Raw genomic sequence first — 21586 nt, 5'->3', positions numbered from 1 at the left:
CCAGAATGTGCCTAGGGGCTGTTTGGGAGAGTTCCAGGAACCATTCTAATATTTTAATAATATAGACAGTTACAGTCTTATTCCTCATCTTGTGCTTGGTTTACTTTGTTAGTATAGATGGAACCACTGTCTCTGGCTCACTCTCTAATACTAAAGAAAAGCACTTGGGTCTCTGTGGTCCATAACTTCTGTTAGAAGAATCTTTCTTTGCCTGTCTGGTCCTAGATAAAGTTCAAGTCCCTGGTTACTGCCTTGTAATGCTTGTCTTTCAGGACAGTGTCTTAATGGAAAATAAATAGATAAACTCAACTTCTTTGTCTTTAGAAGGCCCTGCACTACCCAGTTAAAACAAGGAAACTCTACAGGCCTGCTTTTAGCATTCATTATACAACTGCAAGATTTGGACATAGACTGACACCATAGTATTCCTAACAGGAGGAAAGATGCAGAAAATTATTTCCTGCTGTGTCTCTGGACTTCATCCAAGCCCGATTTCTGCAAATGATTGTCATCGGTATGAACCTAGACACCAGCTGCTTGAAAGGGAAGCATCATCTTAGCCTTTCAGGCAAAGAGAGGTATTCAGCAGAAATGTATGTAAATGCAGCATACAGTTTTAATGAATCAGGTCCTTAGAGGAAAAACAGTTCCTTTTAACAACTGAAAACAGTCAGTCACTTTGGCTTCTAAACAATCTACTATCCCCAGTTGGCCCTGTCAGCATCATTCCTCTCTCTCCCCTCCAACCTTTACTTTCTACCTGTTGAGAAAGTTCATCTTGTGAGTTCTTGTATTTTGACAAAGAAAAGTGTCAGAACCAAGTGTGCAATTAAGTTCCTTTCCATCTTCACATGTCAAAAGTCTTTACTGAGTATTTCGGATTGAAAGAGGAGAAAAAAAACTTTCTGTATTATACATGAAAACCTGCAAAAGGCAGTAACCTACTTTTTCAAGGGGATTTCTAGGCAAAGTAATGTCTTAATGCCTCCACTACAAAGAAAGCATCACCTAGGATAGGGCCGAGGGTGAGAGGATAGTAATTTGCTCTGAGACAGCTGTGGCTTATCACAAGCAAAGGAATATGATTATGTCTCAGAAGCCTCAGCAGAAAAAAAAGGAATGTATATATTATACACTCACATATATATAYACACACATACACATATACATATACATGCATACATATACACACACACATATATATAAATATATATATACTGGTCATTCTTGCAAGAGAGGCATCTGCTGATTTTTTGCAGATGGGCAGATACTCCAATATATGATCACGAGAAGATAAAAAGTGGATCAGAGCCCATATAACCCATTGTCACTAGCAGTGGCCAAAAATACATAGGGAAGAGTACAAGAAAGGACAAACATGCTCATGCGTCTGATGTATTTCAAGTGTGTCAGAGTTTCCAGGTATACAAAGATCAGACATTCGAGAGGTTCTCAGCAGGTTTTGTCCACCCTGTCTTAGAGCTACTTTTCATAAAAGCAGCACATTGAACACATTCTGTCATGGGTATATGGTGAATCCACGATGTTCCTCACCAGTGAGAAAGCAGGGGGGTGCAAACACCAGAGAATGAAATGTGTGTGTGCTGTACACTGAACAGCCATCTCCATCAATGTTAGTTATCCTGTATCAGTGACAAGCAAACTCACATTAGAACCATTATTCACACTGATTTGTTCTGGTGTGTGTATCTGGTCCTCTCTCTCACGTCTAAGGCCKTTTGTTGGGATACTCTGGGATTTTTTCCTTAGACAGAGTGCCTCTCAATCAAGAGGARTTATTGGCACAGCTTTCAATAGTTTCGTCTCTGCCCTTACTGAAACCTGGTCAGGTTCTATCGCATATTGCAAAGTCACTGAGGGCCTTTCCTGTGCCTTTACAAGGTGAATGAACTTAAAGTTCCTCTAGATCCAGATGTCCCCTCATCCCTTTTTTCTTTTCTTTTTTTCTTTTTTCTTTTTTTTTCCTGTATGGATTAAATAAGCATATTTGTTCCGAAACCTTTGAAAGAACCTAGGGTTAATAGGCCAGTATCAGCACATGTTGGCTGGAATTATATCAATTTATTTTTTTGTTTGAAGCATATTGCTCTGTAGTACTCACATAATCATCTATTTAGTCAAYGGAGGGGCTTGAGGAGAAAGGAGAACATTAGGAGACAGGCTTCTCCTATTGCTTTTCCTTTTCTTGTCCATTCAAATCTTATCCAATCCTTGCCTCTCTCCCATCTTGCSCTTGCTGTCACTTGTGTTCAATGCTATATTCTGGCTGCACAGCCCAATTGTCTSTTCTTCTCATGACCATCATCAGGTAAGGCTACTTACCATCAAGATCTAGATCATCTAGACCATCAAATTATTAGAATTGCATGTGGTATCATCTTGACCCAGATGAGCTAGCACCCTCCTAGACAAGGTCCCACTTTAATAAATGTGAGAGACCATTTCCAAGAGGTAGTTCTAGATGGTAAATTAATTTAACACATTGAATATGTTTTACTCCATGACAGAGAACGGTTGCTGTTTCATTCACTGTAYTAGTGTCAACATAGACCAAGTAGGACTAAGCAAGGCAGTAAAAAGAGTGTTACCTCAAGTTTAGTGCCCTGTTGGGTTAAAGATGCCCATTGACATCTTAAGGAGCAATCTCCAGTCCTCCTTAGCTCATGGATCACAATTCTGTGCATGGCAACTGCCCTAGTCAGTGTGGATGGGTATCTCTCTAGATTGCCTTGATTACACAGGGAACTGCTCGTGCTTGGAGGAGATTCCTTAACTATAGATATTAATAGCTCTGTTTAGTGGTACCAGAGACATACGTAGTAACTGGCAGATACAACACAGTAACAGAAAAAGAGCACTTTTTTTTTGGAGCAGCAACTAGTAACCAAGATGGATAACCTAATTCATCTCAAATGGCAGTAAGTATCTGTGTCTAGGCAACTGAAACAAGCCCCTGAAGTTGTATGTCTGAATCTAAAACTGAATTTCAACTCTATATTAGGAATCATAGAAGTATTTTTGCTCCTTCCGCTTATTTTTCCTCAAGATTCCCAAATTCGGATGATCTCACCACTTCTGCCAGACACACTTCAAAGGGCTCTTGGCTCTATATCATAGAAGACAATGGCAGCTCACACAGGTAATGGCACTCCACTTCCTTCCACAGGCAGAGATGTCTTAGGTAGTTTTACCACTTTGGAATTTCAGGGTCATTTCTGTTGACAACACTGTTTTTTCTGATGTCACAACTCACAAGTGCAACTATGAAGTTAATTAAAATTACAAACCTAGACACTCACTAAGTAATTGCAAGTCCAGAAAAATGACTATAATAAAGTACCTGTTATCAGATAAGTGGAGGTATGGCTTGGAAGTGTGATGTTAATGTTTTGACACTATGGACTTGTGTCTCTTGTCCTCTGGATGGAGTTGGTCTGGTGAAGTCACTGTTCTACTTCCAGGCAGGAGAGGGCAGTAGTAGCACACGCATGTGTCCATAGGTCCCCTATGAACAAGCACTCTGACTGCAGTAGCATATGGCCTCTCCTTACACTATCGACAGGCCACTCTAAGCAATTGACTAGTGTTTTGGAAGGAATGAAAARGAAATTTTATCTCTTGAAAATAGGATAACTGCCTAAAAGCCTAAAGTTCATGAAGGGGAGAGGGATTGGAATGATGCATGCTCATGATTCCCCAACTCAGTAGTAAAAGACACCYAGAAGTACAATCAGCCTCTAAATAGGTGGTGGTGGGGGGGGGCTGATTTTAAAAGAACTATAGAACAATGGAAAGACACAACTTTCAGGAGAGAGATGTGTCTTGCCGACTGGTTCATTCTGTTGTCTCTGGATCCCCCTGGGTCCTTAAAGCAAGAGTAGGAGTAGGAAAAGATTAGATCGTATTCCACTCACATTATTCTCTTTAACCTACAAGGGATTTAGAAGCAAGATAAGTGAAGTCTATCATCATACTCACAACAAACAAACACCCTCTGAGCCTCATGACACTCTGCTTTCCACCCAAAGGAGAACCACAGGTTGCTCTCTTGGTGTTCACAAGTCTGAGAGGTATTGTCTCTGAGTCACCTTCAGGGYGAAGAGCTCTGGATACAACAGGGACACCAAACCACCAGAGCATACAAGGCCAGAGCTCCTTTTCCCCATCAGAACACAAAGCACAGGGACATCGGGATGCTGGGAGCAGTCCTTGTGGCTGTTGGTCATTCCCACCCGGASCATGACTACACTCTACTGATTATATCCAGGACTAGATTGTCTCCAAACATTTCCAGGTGAGAAAGGTGAACGACAGTTCAGAAGCTCTGGCTTCTGGCCTAAGCTCTCTGGCAGCCTCCCTGCGTAACACTTCAGTATGCTCATATGGTTATGTCCAAGGATAYCTTATGCAGGCACACTGCACACCTTGTATAGGTCTACATGACCCCATAAAGACTAATTATCCCTGCTTTCCAGGTTTTGTGAAGGTCAATTCCTCCCTCATCAAGGCTAATTAACCTAGATGAAGTGTTATCCTAACATGACATTACTGCTCCAGGGAGGTCAGTGGCTTGTTTAGAGTTGAGTCAGGTGCCTCTATGTGTTTTTAATCACTTCAGCAGACTCCCCTGCTGCTGTACACTGTTCTAGCTCCTTTGTCTTCAGGAAACTCTTGCAATTTCCACCAGAGAGGATCTATCCCTCTGCAGACCAGCTCTCCCTCACCAGACTTATAATAATTATTTAACAGTACTTTAGTAGGTGCTAAGATCTACTCATACATCAAGACCTTGTATTTGCTTCTCTGCAAACAGGAGGCAAAACCAGGATCTGTTCACAGCTCTTATAATGTAATAATGTCCCCTTCAGTCATCTAAACCAAATGATACCCCTAGCCTAAGAAGAAGTTATGTGCTGGCTTACCCTCATGCATTAGAGTGTAGCCACTAGAACCTTATCACAGTAAATAAGATTCCTCTTGCAGTGTCTCTAAAGAGGCATTCTCACTTTTTTTCACTGAGTGCTGTTGTGATAGCTGTCATCATCTTCTCAACTTCTTACTCCCACTCCCCTGCTCCTGTAGCCCCCAGATTCAAAATGGAAAAGTGATAGACAGATTTCTTTTTTAGTTCAACATTATTTTTTCCCTCCTTTCTTACTTTGTTGCTAGGATCATCTTTTTCCTTGCTGTCTGCTCTTTCTGTTCCATGTGCTGTCTGGCAATGTGCTCTCCTACCGCCTTGGCAGGGAATTCTGTTTCACAGGTGTAGCCGAAATCTCTGGCCAAATGTAACGCCTCCCCTGTGGGCAAACAAAATGAATCAGTCAGTTTTTTTTATGTTTTTATGATTTTTGGGCTTATAGAATTTCTTCCTCTATTGAAAAGAAAGAAAGAAAGAAAGAAAGAAAAAGAACAGTGATAAGTTATTTTTGTAGCCGTACCTCCCAAACTCAGTACAGGTTTCAGCCCATTTGCCCTATTTATACTTAGTCATCAGACTTATTCACCCAGAAGAGAGAAAGGGTATTCCTGTCATGAAAAAATACTATTCAGGACACTTGGGCTTAACTCCCTCCCTTGCTACTAGTGTACTGGCCAAGTTTTGTAAGCTTAGATCTCCATTGTTTTTTAGAATTTGTGGGAAGTGGGAATAAATCTGAAGAGCTGAAATTCAAGCTTTTGTACTTTATTTCCCTTTATATAAAGGAAGAAAAACCTTCTACTTTAGGAGACTGTTGTAGGGATAATTAATGCAGTTCAGTATACTTACTCAGGGGTTAAAGCCATCAGGCACTATACAAACTCACACTAAAGACAAGTAGATTCCTAAGCAGAGAACAAGAAGCAGTCCTCTTTACAAAAAGCTTGCAATCAAAATTGACCAGCCAGATCAAAAGAGAAGGCAACGAATATCACAGTCCTTACTTTATGAGTGGAGAAAACAAGGAAAAGAGTGACTTGACTAGGCTTTTGAGGCTTCTGTGGCAGAGGCAGGGGCCGAATGACTCTCTAGCTCTCCTATGGAGCCTGGACACACTAGCTCACGTCCACTTTGTGTAGCAAATGCCTTTGAAAGTGCCTGTCTGCTTCCATGGAGAACTTAGGGAACCCGGACATTTATTTTAGGATTAACTGAATACTCTCTGGCCTGCTTTCTCTCTGACARTCCTGGTGTGGGATTCATCTGATCAAACACAGCTGCCTTGAGTGTGGTCATCCGCTGCACCTAAGTCAATCTTTCTCTGGAGGGAAATAGGCTGTTCTAGAGCACGTTTTCTCTGATCTCAAAGTAGAAGTCAGGCAACAGGCAACTGACAACAGTCAGTTGACCAGAGGCATATGCTGAAGCACATCTGTGTGACAGACTGCCAGAGACTTGCACCAGAATAGCTTTGGGTTTAGAATCTTTGTCAGAGGTGTGAGTTTATGAGCCAAAATGAGATGTGGAGTTGGAACCTGGACCTTTGGAAACCAGATTAATGCTCTAGATGGACAATTAGAAGGGATGCAGAACCTGTAATACCCTCCTTCCAGAACACTTTCAGTGACATGCATCTGACTAAATATCAATATTGACATCTGTGCTGGGACTCCCTAGTCAATGGATAGAAATTGYCACTTGAAGCACTTATTCCATGCTRAAGCAGAAGGCAAAAGTGAGTCTAATGAATCATAGAAAAATTTAGGTCAGAAAGGATCTCTGGCAATAATCTAGYCTAACCTTCTGTCAAAAGTAGGGTCATCAGTTAGGTTACCCAGGACGTTTTCAAGTCTAGTCTGGATAACCTAGTCTAGTGTTTAGTTGYTAATAACTCAGAGGTGCTGATTTATGCTTCTTGACTGCAATGGAACCTGAGATGACAGAAGTAACTATGATAGAGATGTTAAGATGCTATAGACTATACACACACCATATATGCATATTTATATATATATAACCATGTAAATATATGTGTGTATATGCATATAGCTTTTATGATGTATGGAATAGGTATTCTAAATTACAACATTAAGTTCCAAACAAAAATACAAATTTGGACATGAAAATATTCTAGAGAACATGTTTTCTCATACCTCACTTTTGAGCAAATGTGTCATTTTCTACCAAGATCAGATGATAGTGTATTTAGAAGTGAATTCTGTTATATTTCTCTATATCTTATTTGTTAATCTCAGTGAATAAAGATAGCTTGCAGAGTAAGAAATTAGCCTGCTTGGTGAGGAGAATTAATTTGTACAGAATGTCATAAAATATGCTCTTCCTTTTTCTATATCAAAGCTTCAACAAACATTTCTATTCCAAGAAAGAAAAACAAAATGTGGGAAATGTTGATCAACTGAGCTCTTTTCTTTTACCTTTCTCCAGCTTGTTACTGTTTATGTCAGGGAAGAGTCACACTAAAGTTAAAAAATACTAAAATTGCTGGCTTTTGTAGTCAGTTGTCTCATTTCAATACAAAACCAGTTTCCCCTGCGTGTAACATACCCACCTCCTTCCTGCTCTAGRGAGAAAGGGTGGGTGCTGGGGATCACTGACTCTTTCTCCTTAAATCCAGAACAYGTCTTTGTTTGGCAGTGCTATAGGCAGTGCAATCTTTCCTGTATATCTTGACAATTGACCAGAGAGCTTTGCATGATTGAAAAGGACAGTTCTGGGGGCTGAACTGGCAGAGACAGCTCTGGAAAGCCTCCGTGGAGGGACCAGACAGCGTACCTTGACAGCGCAGGTGCAAGGARCAGCCTGAGACTCTCTTGGGTCTAGCAAGAGTGAGAGATGCTCCTATCCGGAGTGAAGGCAGCAGCGGTGTCCCAGAGGGGACCACTCGGCATCTGAACCTCCTTCTCTCGCCTCAGCTTCACCTCCTCTGGGGGAGGAGGGACAGGCGGAAAGTGCAAGGAAAGTGGTTTTGTTTGGTTTTGTTTTGTTTTTCYCTCTATTCATAGGATGAAAAAGGAGGAGSAATAAGTGGAATAACACTAAAACAAGAGCCGAGGAATGGGGGAAGTGTGGCGGTTGATAGCGGGGTTAACAAAAGTAACCACTGACCTATTTTCTCAACAGTTTTATTCCCCAAATCATCAGTACAGTCAATTCTGTGTCTAATAAATTTGACGTTTTAATTAGATTTGACATGAAAACAAATTACAGATTTTTTTATAAGTGACTTTTTCTGATTTTTAAAATAAATCTTATTTTTTTTAATTTATTCAATCATTGCTTTTGCCTGTATCTGAAATCACATTTACTCTAAGTCTCAGCCTTATAGTGACGTGTCCAAASAGATGTGATATCCATCTTCTCACACTCTTCCTTACTTCTACTGGGGATACTTTCAGCTCCTTTGGGCCAGCAAATCTTAACACTGGCAATGCTGATATTTAATGGAAGAGGCTTTACACTGTTAGCTAAGCAGTAGAACTTTTTCATTCTTTTAAGAGCTAGTAAGAAAAGTGACTTTTTTTCCTTTGATCTAATCCAGGCACTAGAGGGCATGCCTCACTTACAGGTTGCACAAAATTCTGCCCCATGCAGCTGTGGATTCAGTGCTGATTTCATTCTCCCAGTCTGTATTTCTACCCATTGCATTGATTTATGTGGATGATAATTCAAAAGCAGGACTGATCTGTGAAAACAATTCCTACTCTGGATTCCAAAAGTTCTYGCCAAAGATGCTAAAGATGCAACCTGACCAGAATGGGAAGACTACTAACCWGCTAGCAGCCAAAAACAAGTGAGATTGCAGAAAACAAAGGCCACAGAATAATGTTGACAAAGTCCAGATCTTCATATGACTGCTACAGCCTAGCAATTTGTGACAGTCCCTCTTTTGAACTCTAGCAATACTCCCAAAGGCTCAGTGGTTTAGTCAATTTAGAGGAAGAAAATTCTTAGTCTTGACAGTGACTTTCAAGATATCTTTCATCAAGACATCTAATCAGCACACAACTAGTTTTTGCCTTGTCTTACCTCAAATTGATATTTAATAGGTCAAGCTCATTTTTACCTCACAAAGATATTGGAGACATTGGTATATTGAAGACTGTGAGGACCTCATTAGCTCCAGCAACAAGAAACATAAAACTATCTAAGAAAAGCAAGAATGACACAATCCTAGGTTGTTTAGGGAAGTCACCYGAGGTATGGGAATTTAATAAATCTAATAAATGATTATGTCAGCTTGTATATTGACATCACTTAGAAAAAGTCTAAATTGTTTTTTTTAAAACCTGGGGTAAGCATGAGTCTCCTTCAGTAGCAGGGGCCACTGAGGAACAATTTCTTTTGAAGGATAAATTTAAGAAAATATTACTGTTTTGGTGTGTTATGGTAGTAATAATTGCATATTCAAGGGGATGAGAGCCACAGAGTTCAATGAAAACTACRAAGTCTGGCCAAGGACCGCTCACGTAGACAGAAAATGGGCCTTGTCTTGATTTCGCTAGGAACATTAGCACAAGTGGTGGTCTCTTTCCCCAAAATTCCAGTATACATAATTCATGCTTAGCATGTCTAGGCAAGCAGGTCACTGCCAAAGTGAACTCAGTCTCCTCAGTACATGGTGTTAGGAGGCCTCTTAGTCTAAGAGTCTCACAGTAACACAGTCAAAGAGCAAAAACAGTATCACAGGCTTGAAAATATATTTACTGTTGGCTTTGAGCAAAGGGCAAGGAGACAAACAACTCCATTCCTAGGGGGAAAAAAAAGGAATCTATTTCTCATTTACAGTAAAAGTAAATTGCTATCAATCTCAAGACAGCAACTGAAGGAGGGTTTTCTCCATCTCCAAATCTTTTAGTCAAAGTGTATATGACCATATAGCCCTGTTTATTCTTCTGTGCTAAAACCCAAGACCTGTGAAGGACTGTAAAGAGAGGAACAGCCCTTGTTGATCCCTTAAACTGATACCTTTTCTAAGGCTGTAACTGCATTAGGGCTTTCTYTTTATYACAGCCATGTGTGGTTTGGAAACAYGCACATATTTCAGAGCATTCCCAGTGTAGTTCTGTGTGCTCAGTGGCCTCTGAAGACCTGATTTTCTCCTCTTAGATGCTGAACAATCTCCACTGTTGTGATTCAGCTGTATTTTTGCCTTGTGGAGTCTTCTTCCTTGGAGATATTCAAACCCAAATGGACAAGATACTGAGCTCAGTAGCTCAGATCCAGGTCTCTAGCTGACCCTGCTTTGAGYATAGAGGTCTTATTAGAGGATCTCCAGAGGTACCTTCCAACCTCAGCCATTCCGCAATTTTGTGATTCTGCGATAATATATGCTGAGACCTYAGCCTGCTTGCTTAGACCTATATGGGTCTTTCAGGTTATGATGCTAGATGGTGTTGAACTTTATGATGTGCAGAGTAYGCTCAACATCAAAAAGGAGGAATCTGAAATTCCCAAGGCTGCTACTCACAGCCAAACARCAAACCAAGTACTTAGTAGATTCACACAGAATAGAAGAGATTCAGGTAGAGTTTCCTCCCTTTGCCTAAGGAGTTTGCACGTGCATCTCCCAGCTGAGAGCTCCAAGAGCTGGACAATATTTAGTGAATGATATTTAAACAATAAAGACCATGAAAGTATCTTCTGAGTCAGTCTAGAGTTCAGCTGAAAATAGACGTTATTAATTTGGAGGGGAGTGGGAGAAGGGTTGTCTAAATAATATGCTTTCTTGTGGGGGAAAAATATCATACTTTTGGATCAATTCCAGGAAACTAACTAGTTAGGGAAAAAAAAAGGAGAGAGGGTAAATAATCTTACTTGTTGAATCGGWAATCTTTCTCACAAGAACACTTGGATCATTGATTTGTAAGTCAGATTCCAGCGCAAAAAGCACATATTAATGGCGAGGAAACTGCATGAYGAGATCACTTGCTGGGAGTCAAGACACCTCAGAGTAAACTTCTGTCTGTGGCTTTAGCCAAGTCAATTCACCTCTTTGCACAAAATACAGATTATGATATTTAATAATGTGACTGAGAAATGCTGTATACAGAGAAAAACTGAATTATGCTTACATTACATTGCAATGTTATAAACCCTACCTTCTACTAAAGAAGTCAAGAGTGTGACATTTGCTGCTTTTCGTCTTCCTGCAGGCAAATTCAGTCCCAGTCTGTCTAATTTTTCTCGCAAGCAGCGTCCTCCATTCTTGGATTTTGCTCTGTCATGAGAGAAGAGTGGGAAAGGGAAATTCATCTTTTTTCTACTTTTATTTTATTCTCCCCATCCATATCACTCTAGAAACCATATACACCTTATTGGCAAATGTATAGGGTAGTGTCTGCTCTGATGACGTTGTTGGAAAGTCTTCTGGAGGCAGATTCTTAACTCTGCTCTATGCATCTACACTCTCTTCTCTGCAAAACAGAATGGTTGCATTCAAGCTGCTCATTGGGAATAGTCCATGGTTTGTGCTAATTCCTGCCCATGCCCAGCAATGATTTAGGAGAGTGATACTTGATCTGGGTCAAAAACTTATGGGGACTACCCTAACAATTTAAAGCAGAGACAACCAAGTTCCAGTGTTCAGGCTCATGGCCTTTCATCCTTAATACCTTGCCATGGGATTGATGAGGTCTTTGATATGAGCATTTAAAGTGAATATTATGTGACTACTCACTGAAGGCATCTTCAGGTGAAGTGGTAGCAGAGTGAAATTTTTGAGGATGTAGATTTTGGATTTTGATGCCCATAYAGGCAGTTAAATGGGACTTATGCCACTGAAACAATTTTGGGATCTATTCCTCTACAAGAAGGCTCGAGATTGCTCTTTGACTACTATATGTCTTAGAATATTGCAGGTTCTGTTAAATGCCTTTCAACATGAATGTGAGGATCAATGTGGCCTCCAGTGSCAGCAGTGGAATAGCTTGTGGATTTCCAGCTGGTTTTGGTTAAAGAGCATTCGATACTTTGTACCATCTAAGTTGATGCCACATGGATATTGCGACTTATATATGACTGGCTGAAGTACGGTTGCCTCTTTGGTTTTTGCCTGTAATTTGATGCACAGCCTGCCATTTTCCTCCTCTCAGTGACTACTCTGTAAGTGTACCCAAGTGCTCCTTCTCCTCCAATGTCTCACAATAAGAAGAACTACACCAGTGTTTTCTGTTATCTCTGTCCTTTCTGTATTCCATGCACATTCCAGGATGCTAAAAGAGTGAGCTAGCCCCCCACTGCCATGTTCTCTTTGTTGGTTTGGTGAGGAAGGACTGTGACTACACCTCATAGAACAGTTTGCTTTCAAATAATTTCTCAACAAAAAGTCAGATTTGTAGGTCTCATGAAATTTTCCATGCACAGAGGTTAGTTTGGTTTGGTTTGGTTTGGTTTTATTATTCAAAACAAAGAAAAAACAACATTTGTCCACCTTTTAAGAGCTGATGTAGTTAAAAAAAAATCAGTTCACTGAAAAATGTAAAATTTCTGTGAATTTGGCAACACAACCTTTGATTTTGTTCTTTTTAACTTAAAATATCCCTAGAAACAGTCTTTACTCACAGTCTACATCCTTCTACTTTCAAGTTGTGATCATCTATCTAAGTGTCGGGGCGGAAACTCTATTTGGGGAAAATAAAAACACAGAAATGACAGCACRTACTGGTAGTTGTTATTCTTGCCTTCAACTTACCTTCTCAAAATACCTCCTAAGAGGGAAGCATTGAGGCATTCTGGTGGTGAAAGACGCCTCTTCACCTCTGCAATGGTCACTTTGTACTTAGAAGTGGAGCTGAGTAGGGATAAGCGACCAGGTACAGAGCAGAACAGGTCGGTGGGGTTAACAACACAGGTACCACCTACAAAATAAATGAAGCATTAGACAGAGGGAACTCTTGTACTCCATACTTCGACACAAATTCAATCATGAGAGCAATATTTTTGTATACTTGGGCTTTTCTTTTTTTCTTAATGTTCTACCACAGCCTTTGAGAAAGATGAATGCGTTAAAATTTCAGTTCAGGAAAAGTGAAGTATTAGATAACATAAATTTTACATTCATAACAGATCATTAGGGCTACCTGATTTGATCTCATKCTCAGTAAAAATTACATAATGTCATCAGAAGATTCTTGTATCCAGTGCAGCAATATCATACGACTGAATTAGATTCAGGTATTACTCGTGATTTAAAAAATATAGTTGGTAAAAATTTTAGGACATCTACCTAATAACAAATGCTCATATTCTCTCTCAGCATAGCAGTGTTTAGGATCACAAAGATGCAAGAGTGCTGTAAGTTTGCAGTGATTTGCAGCCAGAACAGCTTTTCACACCTTTGAACTTCAATACACTCTTAGGTCTAGATCAGCTCTTTGGATGATATTAATGATTGAGTTCCCTTGAGTTACATCAGTTTATCTCAGATTAGTTCTGACATTGCTTATTTCTTGAAACTGGCAATTATTTGGCCTGGGTCTAAAATTGCTGAATGATCACCAAGACTTTCAACGAAGATTGCGATCAATATTCCTCAGGAAAAAACGGAGCTTTTAACCTTATGGATGAAGTTAATCTGTGAGAGAGCAAGAGAGAAAACTTATGCTGGAGCTGATCCAAGAGGACAGGACAAACTCTCTGAAAAAAATCTTAAAGACTAGCACATATTTTATCACTAGGTGTAAAGTACTTTTCCTTGACCTGCCTTCTCCAACCTATCTACAATAATCATCATCATCATCATCATCGTCGTCATCATCATCATCATCTGTGAAAAAAATAAATTGTACCACTACATGCACAATTCTTCCCTGGGGGAAAGATGAGAAAACTGCATATGGCAGTGATATCTTATCACATCATTCAGTGAGCTACTGGAAGGAATTCAGATGGTTTCTGTGAGGACAATGATATAAAGACCTTCATACAGCAGAATGACTTCATGCACTTCATTCATGTTTAAAGGTAAAATACTGTATTTTTTAAGCTACCATTATATATTTTTGAAAATATACTTCCTTTACACTGCAAAAACTTGCTTTATTTTTATTAGAAATAGAGTAGAGTAGACTGGAGTAGAGTAGAGAAGCTCTCTTTAGGCCAGATCCTAAAACTTTTACTCTCTTCTTCTACAAGTAGTCCCTCTTAAAATCAAGGTGACTGTATATGTTCCAGCTTTRTTACAGATAGAGGGATATAACTCAAGGATGAAACTTCTTTAGAAGCACATTACTGATTGCTTGCATCAGGCAAATAGAATTTCTCTCCAAATATTTCAGCTCTCAAAAATATGTTTAAACATTTGCACTGACAATAAAGTCAAAAGCACATTTCTTGTTATAAATGCCAGATGGATGAAATTCTGACTCAGAACAGCAGGATATTTTAAGGCTTTTCCAATTATACTATAGGTGAGTTGTTAGTGTCCACTTCTCTGATGACATATAAAGACAAATTATGTATCAAAAATTGCATACACATGAAGGTCACATATACACACTTCTGTAAGACTTTGTGTTACAGTAATGAGCTCAGATGCTCAGATGCAGAAATATGGTGCCACATGCCTGATTTTTTTTTTCTTTTCTTTCATATTTGAGGCAAGGCTGCACAGAAAACTATAAATATTTTCAGTCAACATTTTCAAACTTCTGGTCTGTAAGGTGCATTTGTGAAGAGTGTTAACACTGGGTAGATTTGTTTGTCGTATCTCGCTACACTGATACACAAATATATATACACACATGTACATATATATGYGTCAAAAAAACAGTAGCAGTGGGTACATATTTATTTACTTCAATAAGTCTGTAAATTTTATAATCACTGAAACTCCATTGAAATCAATGTAATATTAAAGTTTATCTCTTTGCCAGATTAATCCTGTATGTGCTCCATTTACACTAGATAAATAATTGTTCCTTTAATCTAAAAATATGTTATCCTGTAGTTTCTCCTACCCAACTAGATTTATTAGAATGAGAACACTTTTCATTACTGCTTAGTAGAAAGTTAATTACAGCCTAAAATGTTTAAAAACACCTTGACAAGCAACTCCAAGTAAGACAGGTATGGGTTAAATGTAAAAAAAACAAGTCAAAGTCATTTGCTTTCCAGAAACACGGAGAACAAGTTGCAAATTACAAGAAGGTAAAATCTGTTGCATATAATTATTTCACTATATTAATTATTCATTGACACAGCAACAGAGAGCAGTGTGGTGCTTTCCAGACAAAGCTATGTCCTTGTCTCAAACTGTGTGCAGCTTTCAAGGCAAGGCTTTCCTCCCCCAAACACCACCTTGGAGAGGAGAGGGTTGACGTTCTGGCCTTTACATTGAGTGGTAAACAAACAAACAAAGGAATAGTAGAAAATAAAGGTAAAACTGGCAGAAATGGAAAGCATATTCCATGTAACCACACTGGAGGACAAGAGGTGTTTTCTGCCAAGGACACACCGCTCAGTGTACTCTAGTTGCGTAGTGAAGAAGTGCAGCTCGGTAGGTATTTTATATCGCATTAAGCTGCAGTGGCAATGAGCAGATTTTCCTTCCTGTCAACCCAACRCCACTGTAGCTGCTGTTGCAAAAGTCAATCATTGTTCAGCCACTGAGCTGCTTTTATGATAACAGGGTCTTTTAGAGGTGGAACACTAACAGAAAACAGTTAAAGAAGCAGAAATGCCTGCAAAAACAAAATGAAGATAATGCCTTTCATGAGTCTGGCAGTTCACGCCAGATATCCCTATTCTTYTTTGTAGCTTTTACTTTCTTTATAAATGTTTACAGGCTATACTCTGGTGTCAGGACATGTAAGAAGTAGTTACCTCATGAGATGAGCCATATATAGCCACAACAAGGTAGTGTGCCCACTAGCATATATAAAAAGGGAAGGGGGGGATGCAGTCAGTTGCTTTCTAAGCCACACAAGTGGTCCTTCTTTGAGACTAGGAAAAAGAATATTAGAGCAAATGGAAGCTAAGACAACTGGTACGATTGCCCAGCAGACTGTCTCAGTGATTTACTGGTGCGGGTATCACCTGACATGGACCTGTGAACTTTAAAGGGGCTCTTTTTAGGAAAACTGATTATTCGTACAGTGAAGTGATTACGTGGTCTGGTCCCACATCAACTGTTGTCATAAAATACTGTGTTAGATATGACCATAACCAGTGGTAGTTGTGTAGTTACAGTTGCAAAGGTCTAAGGGCACAAGCGAGACAAGATTTAGATGAAGAGGGAATATCTTTTATATTACAGCTGATAGATTTGGAGGAAAAAAAAGGGGGGGAAAGCTTTCAGGCACACAAACCCTTCTCCAGGGCTTGTCTTTTATCCAGCTCTATTCAATTACTTCTTCTTTCTTCATGACAGAATTTTACCCTCTGATCTGTCATCTTCATGTTGATTTCAACAAACGTAATTGTTCGAAAGAAGAAGGACAAGAGGAGAAGAGAGACACTTCATGCAGAAGGAAGAGCAGACCACATCTGGGTGGAAGACTCTGGGCCCAATTCTGCATATCCTTCAGCTACAACAAATTTAGCTGAGAGATGAGGTTGTTATTAAATGGTCCAAAGGAGAGGAATAAGGAAAGACTAAGTTCATTTTCGCTAGCACTATAATGGGGCCTGATCCTTTTCTCTCTGGCTGGCTGGTTCAGCCTTCAGCACTATGTATTCCTTTGTGTGAAGCACGCTATTGTTTTGTTTCTTAAGCCCAGAACAAACAAACGTTAGKCTACATGATTCTGAGAAAGGTAGTCTTAGAAAACGTCGGGAGAGTATTTCCTCTTCCTTGTTCCTGTCTGCCCATCAAATAACGCAAGTCAGTGCAAAAAGCCAGTACACACTGATGATGAGTTTTGCAGACCACAACAGAGCCATATTCTAACCCAAGAGCAACATACTCCACTCTTGTYAACACAGTAAAAATACCAATAACTCATGATGCAAAAGGGGATCATTCTATTTTGATTGTAAGCTTTCTTTCGTGTATAGATAAGCAAGACAACAGAGTGGCTAAAGATGATTTTTTTCTCTGATTAAGTTACGCATTTGGGCATCTGCTGAAATGTAAGCCCCCCAGTGCCCTCAGCTTAGATATTTACATATCTTCATGTTGTCAAAATACTTAGTCTCATATTATTCTTCCTCAAAGTTAGCAAAAACCCAATCTATGCTTTTCGTAGTAAGTAATGTTATTGCTTTATTAGAAGTGAGACAAAACTGCAGCAATATAATGGGATCATCTTTTAGCACATTAGATATATATTTTTAATATATGCATATAATTTTGTATAAGTACAAACATACTCACACTCTCCAAGGTCATTTCTTGTTTGTTAATAGTAACAATTGTAATATGATGGGTAATTTATATTTGTTCAAGAAGTGGTAGTTCATTTCTCCAAAATATTCATCCATAAATACAGTGCCATTATGGAAGGAAACAGCATAATTTACTGTTGACAATGCTGAGGAAGCACTGTTTGTTTTGTTTTCCAGGATATATGTATATGTATGTGTTTGTGTACATTATTAAGTATAAGCACATGTGAGTGCCTAGAGATTAATCTTATATAAAATATTAATAACATGCTACACTTTATATTAGTCCATTATTTATATCTACAGGTGCTGTTATTAGGAGTCTACAGCTTGTATTTTCTTCTCTGTTCTGAAATTTTTGCAAGGTTACAATATGTTACAAAATGAAGGCATGAAAATCTGYCCCTCTTCTTTTATATATAYATATATTTTTTTCTCTAACAAGTGATAAATCTAGGCTATCAGTCAACTGTATATGGTTAACTAATCTCATTAATCCYATATTTAGTTCCCAAAAGTCTATAAGATATTTTAATTATCTTCAAATTATCCTCAAATGACCCAATAATTAWTTTCTGAAACTAAATATCCAAAATTCTAAAACTCATGTATTTTAGTCAGGAATAATATTAAGTAAGTTTTTTTTTTCTTTTTTTTCCAGTTGTCCTTTTGTTTTCACTTGTGAGTTAAAACTTCATGTAACTAGTCACATAAACCAGAYCATTTTGTGGCCAGGAACAATTCTGAAAAAATGTCCTTCACCACAAAATTCATCCTAAGGAAGCACACGCACACCTGTTTGCACATAATATTTTGTATATATACATACATACTGGAAGATGAGCGTGGATGATTCAGTCAGGTTTAACATCTCATATAACTTAAGCACGTCTACTCAGTGGGAATGATGCAGAAGTTTTAAAGACCGGTCACTTAACCACATATAGTATTTAAGAGAGTTTMAGTTTAGACAATGCAAAATATAGCCTGGGAGGAGCGGAGGGCTACGGTGGAAACACAGTAATATAAGTAAAGGGAATCTGTTTCTGGAACTGCATCAATATGCAAAAGGGTCTTAAATCTCAGCCACCCGGGAGCAGTGCTCCACCAGCACGAGTGGCTGCACTGGTGCAGAGCCCACAGCTYCCCAGCTCTCAGAGTGAAGGACAGCGACCCAAGCCCCAAAGAAAGCCGAAGGAGAAGAAACCTCATTCCTCTTTCACACGCTCAAACCACAAGAACTTCTCAGCACCGTCCAGTGCCCTCCCCGGGTGTGCGCGTACGCGGTTTGCTGTGAGCTTTGCTCTCCGTGTGTGAGTGCGGAGTGAGGGTTTGAGGCTCTGCCCGTGCCCCASGAGCTGCACTGCGTGCGGGGGCAAAGGGAGTGATGCTGGCGGGGGGGGGAACAGGGCCCTCCGCGGGCGTGCGCGGAGGAGGCGCTGGCAGGTCGCGCGTGTGCGTGGCCTTGTTGCTGCCGGGTGTGTGTGAGTGTTTGTGAGTCATCAGCTCGCACGCTGTTTTCAGCCGTGTGTGTTGCTGTCCACGCGTGCCCTGCTTGTCTACACTTTGTGCCCCGCCAGGGTTTGCGAGGTGCGGGAGATTGCGCTGTGCTGTGCGCGGCTCTGAAGTTGCCGTTCAGGCAAGACAAACCCGAAACTAAAATATATATATACACACATATATCTATACACACACACACACACACACACACACACACATATATATATATATACATACATATATATACACAAAACACAGCCTCTCTCGCCCCATCGGGGGGGAGAGGAGACTAGCATAGACCCCATAACGGACAGAATACCTGCCCAAAAACTTCCCATCGCCTCTGCGTGCGCAGCCAGAAAAGATCTCCTCGCAGAGCAGCAGGAGAAAAAAAAAATGCCCCAAACACCCCGCAAAAAACATCCTCACATCTCTTTTCTAAACTTTTTCCAAAGATGTMTCTCCCACCAGGACTGTTTCGGAAGAAACCAGCTCTACTCCCTTCCCGACCAGGCAGTGCTCCTGGGCAGAACCCGCTGCAGCCTTGCTTCTCGGACATCTCCGTCACCTTCCTCAGCCCCAAACTCTCGGAGACCTGAAACTCRCCACCTGATTTGGGGAGGCGGTGGCTTTAGTCCGCGGGTGATTATCTCAGCGGGAGCCGCGAAAGCTATTAATTAAGCCAGCTATTTAGGGTTTTAATGCGATTTAAATTGGCCCTTGGAAGAGGATAGAAAAGAGGAGGGGAAAAAAAAAAAAGACAACAGTGCTAATGACATTGCATTAGGATCCGAACACAATGATGGGCTATTACCGGAGTCCTGAGGCTCTTGTGGGGATCAGAAGAGCTGGGAAAAGGGAAGGGCAAGAAGAGCGAAGGGAAGGCAGTCGGAGTGGACCTGCCCCGAGGCCGCCTTGGCTGCAAATAGGCTCCTGGCGGGGAGACCCGTGGGCTTGACCCTGGCTCTTCCCCTGGAGCCGGGCAGGGAAGTGATCGCAAGGTGAGGTGGAAACCCTTACATCTCGCCCAATTCGGGAAGCCTGGATAAATCAGGGGAAAAGTAGTAGCTCTCCAGCCCCCTATTTTCTCCCTGTCCCCCTGCCCAAAACTCCCTCGGAGACGGGGCGAAGCCTTCACTCGCCTCCTAAAGCCTCCATGCCCAGAGGCTCACCCTTAATGACGGAGTCATCAAGGGCCTCAACTTAAAATTTCGGACTKGGGAACGGGATCAAGGCTCAGCGAGTGCCTTTCAAATGAGAGGTGCTACTACGACTAAGTACATAAAAGGTAGACACTAAAAAAAGGAGAGTCTTTCCACGGATTTTATTGGCAGATTTTATGGTGACTGATGCTTGAGCTTTTAAAGGAGGATTTTTTCCATTCTTTCTTTTTTTTTTTTCTTCCTTTATTTCTTTTTTTTTAATCAAATAAGATCTGAGGATGCTCCTAGCTAGGCACTAATGCATTCGGATGTCAGTCACCTCTAAGCGATTTGACAAACTCAAGATCTCTTAAAACGTGCAGAGTTCAGATCATATTAATTCCCCAAAAATGTTTTGATTCAAAGTAGTTTGTATTTTATGTTGCCAAGGGCAATCGAAAAAGAGCTATTGCCGATAGGTTGGCCCTTCTCTCTTCATGGCCCAGAGGCGATAGCAGTATTTAAGCTTCTGAAATTAGCCTGGGGCAGGAACGATGGATGATCACAAAGCGAAACAAGAGCTTTTTTTGGAGTTTGCCATCTCGATTTCATAAAACGATGCAGGCCAAATGTCACCATGTTGTCTTTTCAATCCAAATATATGGAGGTGAGGACACTAAAACTGCATACATTTCGTGTATGAGGAATGGGGAAGGGACGGTGTGGAAGGGGTTTTGGAGAGGAGCATTTTAAAAAGAAGAGCCTCCACAAAAAAAAAAAAGAGAAAAGAAAGAAAGAAAGAAAGAAAGAAGAAAAGAAAGAAAGAAGGAAAGAAAAAGAAAAAAGGAAAAAAGAAAGAAAGAAATGAAAAAGAAGAGAAAAAGGGGGGAGGGAGAAGGAGAGAGAGAGAAATCAAACAGGAATCAGGTTCTTCTGCTTTTAAAATGGCAACCTAGAGAGGAATTAAAAGGGAGTGGGTATGTAATAAAAGCCTGAGACGATTAATGGGAATGTATAAGAGGGGAGGGATTTTTTTAATGATTAAAAAACACAGACGACTCCTGTAAATAGAAGCTTCATTTTTTCAAGTGATTTCTTTTGAAATGAGCGATCTGAATATTCAACTTTAAGGCAAAGCTCCACTCTGTATGTACAACATTAATATGATCTCTGCAGAATTTGGTACTCAGAAATATTAACATATCAAAGCCATTGCCTGCGGCTAGAGAAGCTATCGATACACGAGCAGTAGGAAAAGTAAAGATTATTGGTTCTGATGGTTAGAGCAGGGAGGCTCCGGGCTAAATCCTGCACACCATTAACTGAAAGTGATAGCATGGGGATCTCTGCCCTGGAATCGGTGGCAAATATTTTCTCTAGCTAGTAATTAGCTCGCCAGCACCTAAGCCTTGCAAAAATCTTTTACTTTCCGAGCCTCATTAAAAGCAAACACCAAATCACTGCGCTAAACAATCTCGAAGGCAGATGATATGTATAATGGCAGCCAGAGATGGAAGGGGGGGAAGAGCCGTGTTTGTAAGGTTTGTCATTCTTATCAGTATTAATACCAAGACTGCTAACCAGAGCCCTTCCTAAAGATTGTTTTTTTTGGAGAGGCCTACAGAATAGAGTTTTCCCTTGGGAAAGTACTTCTTTC

General features: G+C 40.3%; 1 protein-coding gene across 2 annotated transcripts in view; it reads right to left on the bottom strand.

The window, feature by feature from the left end:
- TFAP2D (transcription factor AP-2 delta) overlaps positions 1–21586 on the bottom strand; it is a 48099-nt gene that overhangs the window by 18990 nt on the left and 7523 nt on the right. For both annotated transcript variants that reach the window (XM_085304862.1, XM_085304861.1), the window contains 3 exons: positions 12654–12819; positions 11062–11180; positions 5180–5321 (listed from right to left, as the gene is read on the bottom strand). In XM_085304862.1, the coding sequence (XP_085160988.1) occupies positions 5180–5321; positions 11062–11180; positions 12654–12819 (427 nt within the window). The remainder of the gene's footprint in view (positions 1–5179; positions 5322–11061; positions 11181–12653; positions 12820–21586) is intronic.

This window comes from Rhea americana, unplaced genomic scaffold, assembly GCF_003343005.1.
Source record: "Rhea americana isolate MKP2758 unplaced genomic scaffold, rheAme1 scaffold_210, whole genome shotgun sequence".
Classification (NCBI taxonomy): Eukaryota; Metazoa; Chordata; class Aves; order Rheiformes; family Rheidae; genus Rhea; species Rhea americana.
The sequence above is the reverse complement of the archived record's forward strand: the minus strand, read 5'-3'. Positions and strand labels throughout refer to the sequence as shown.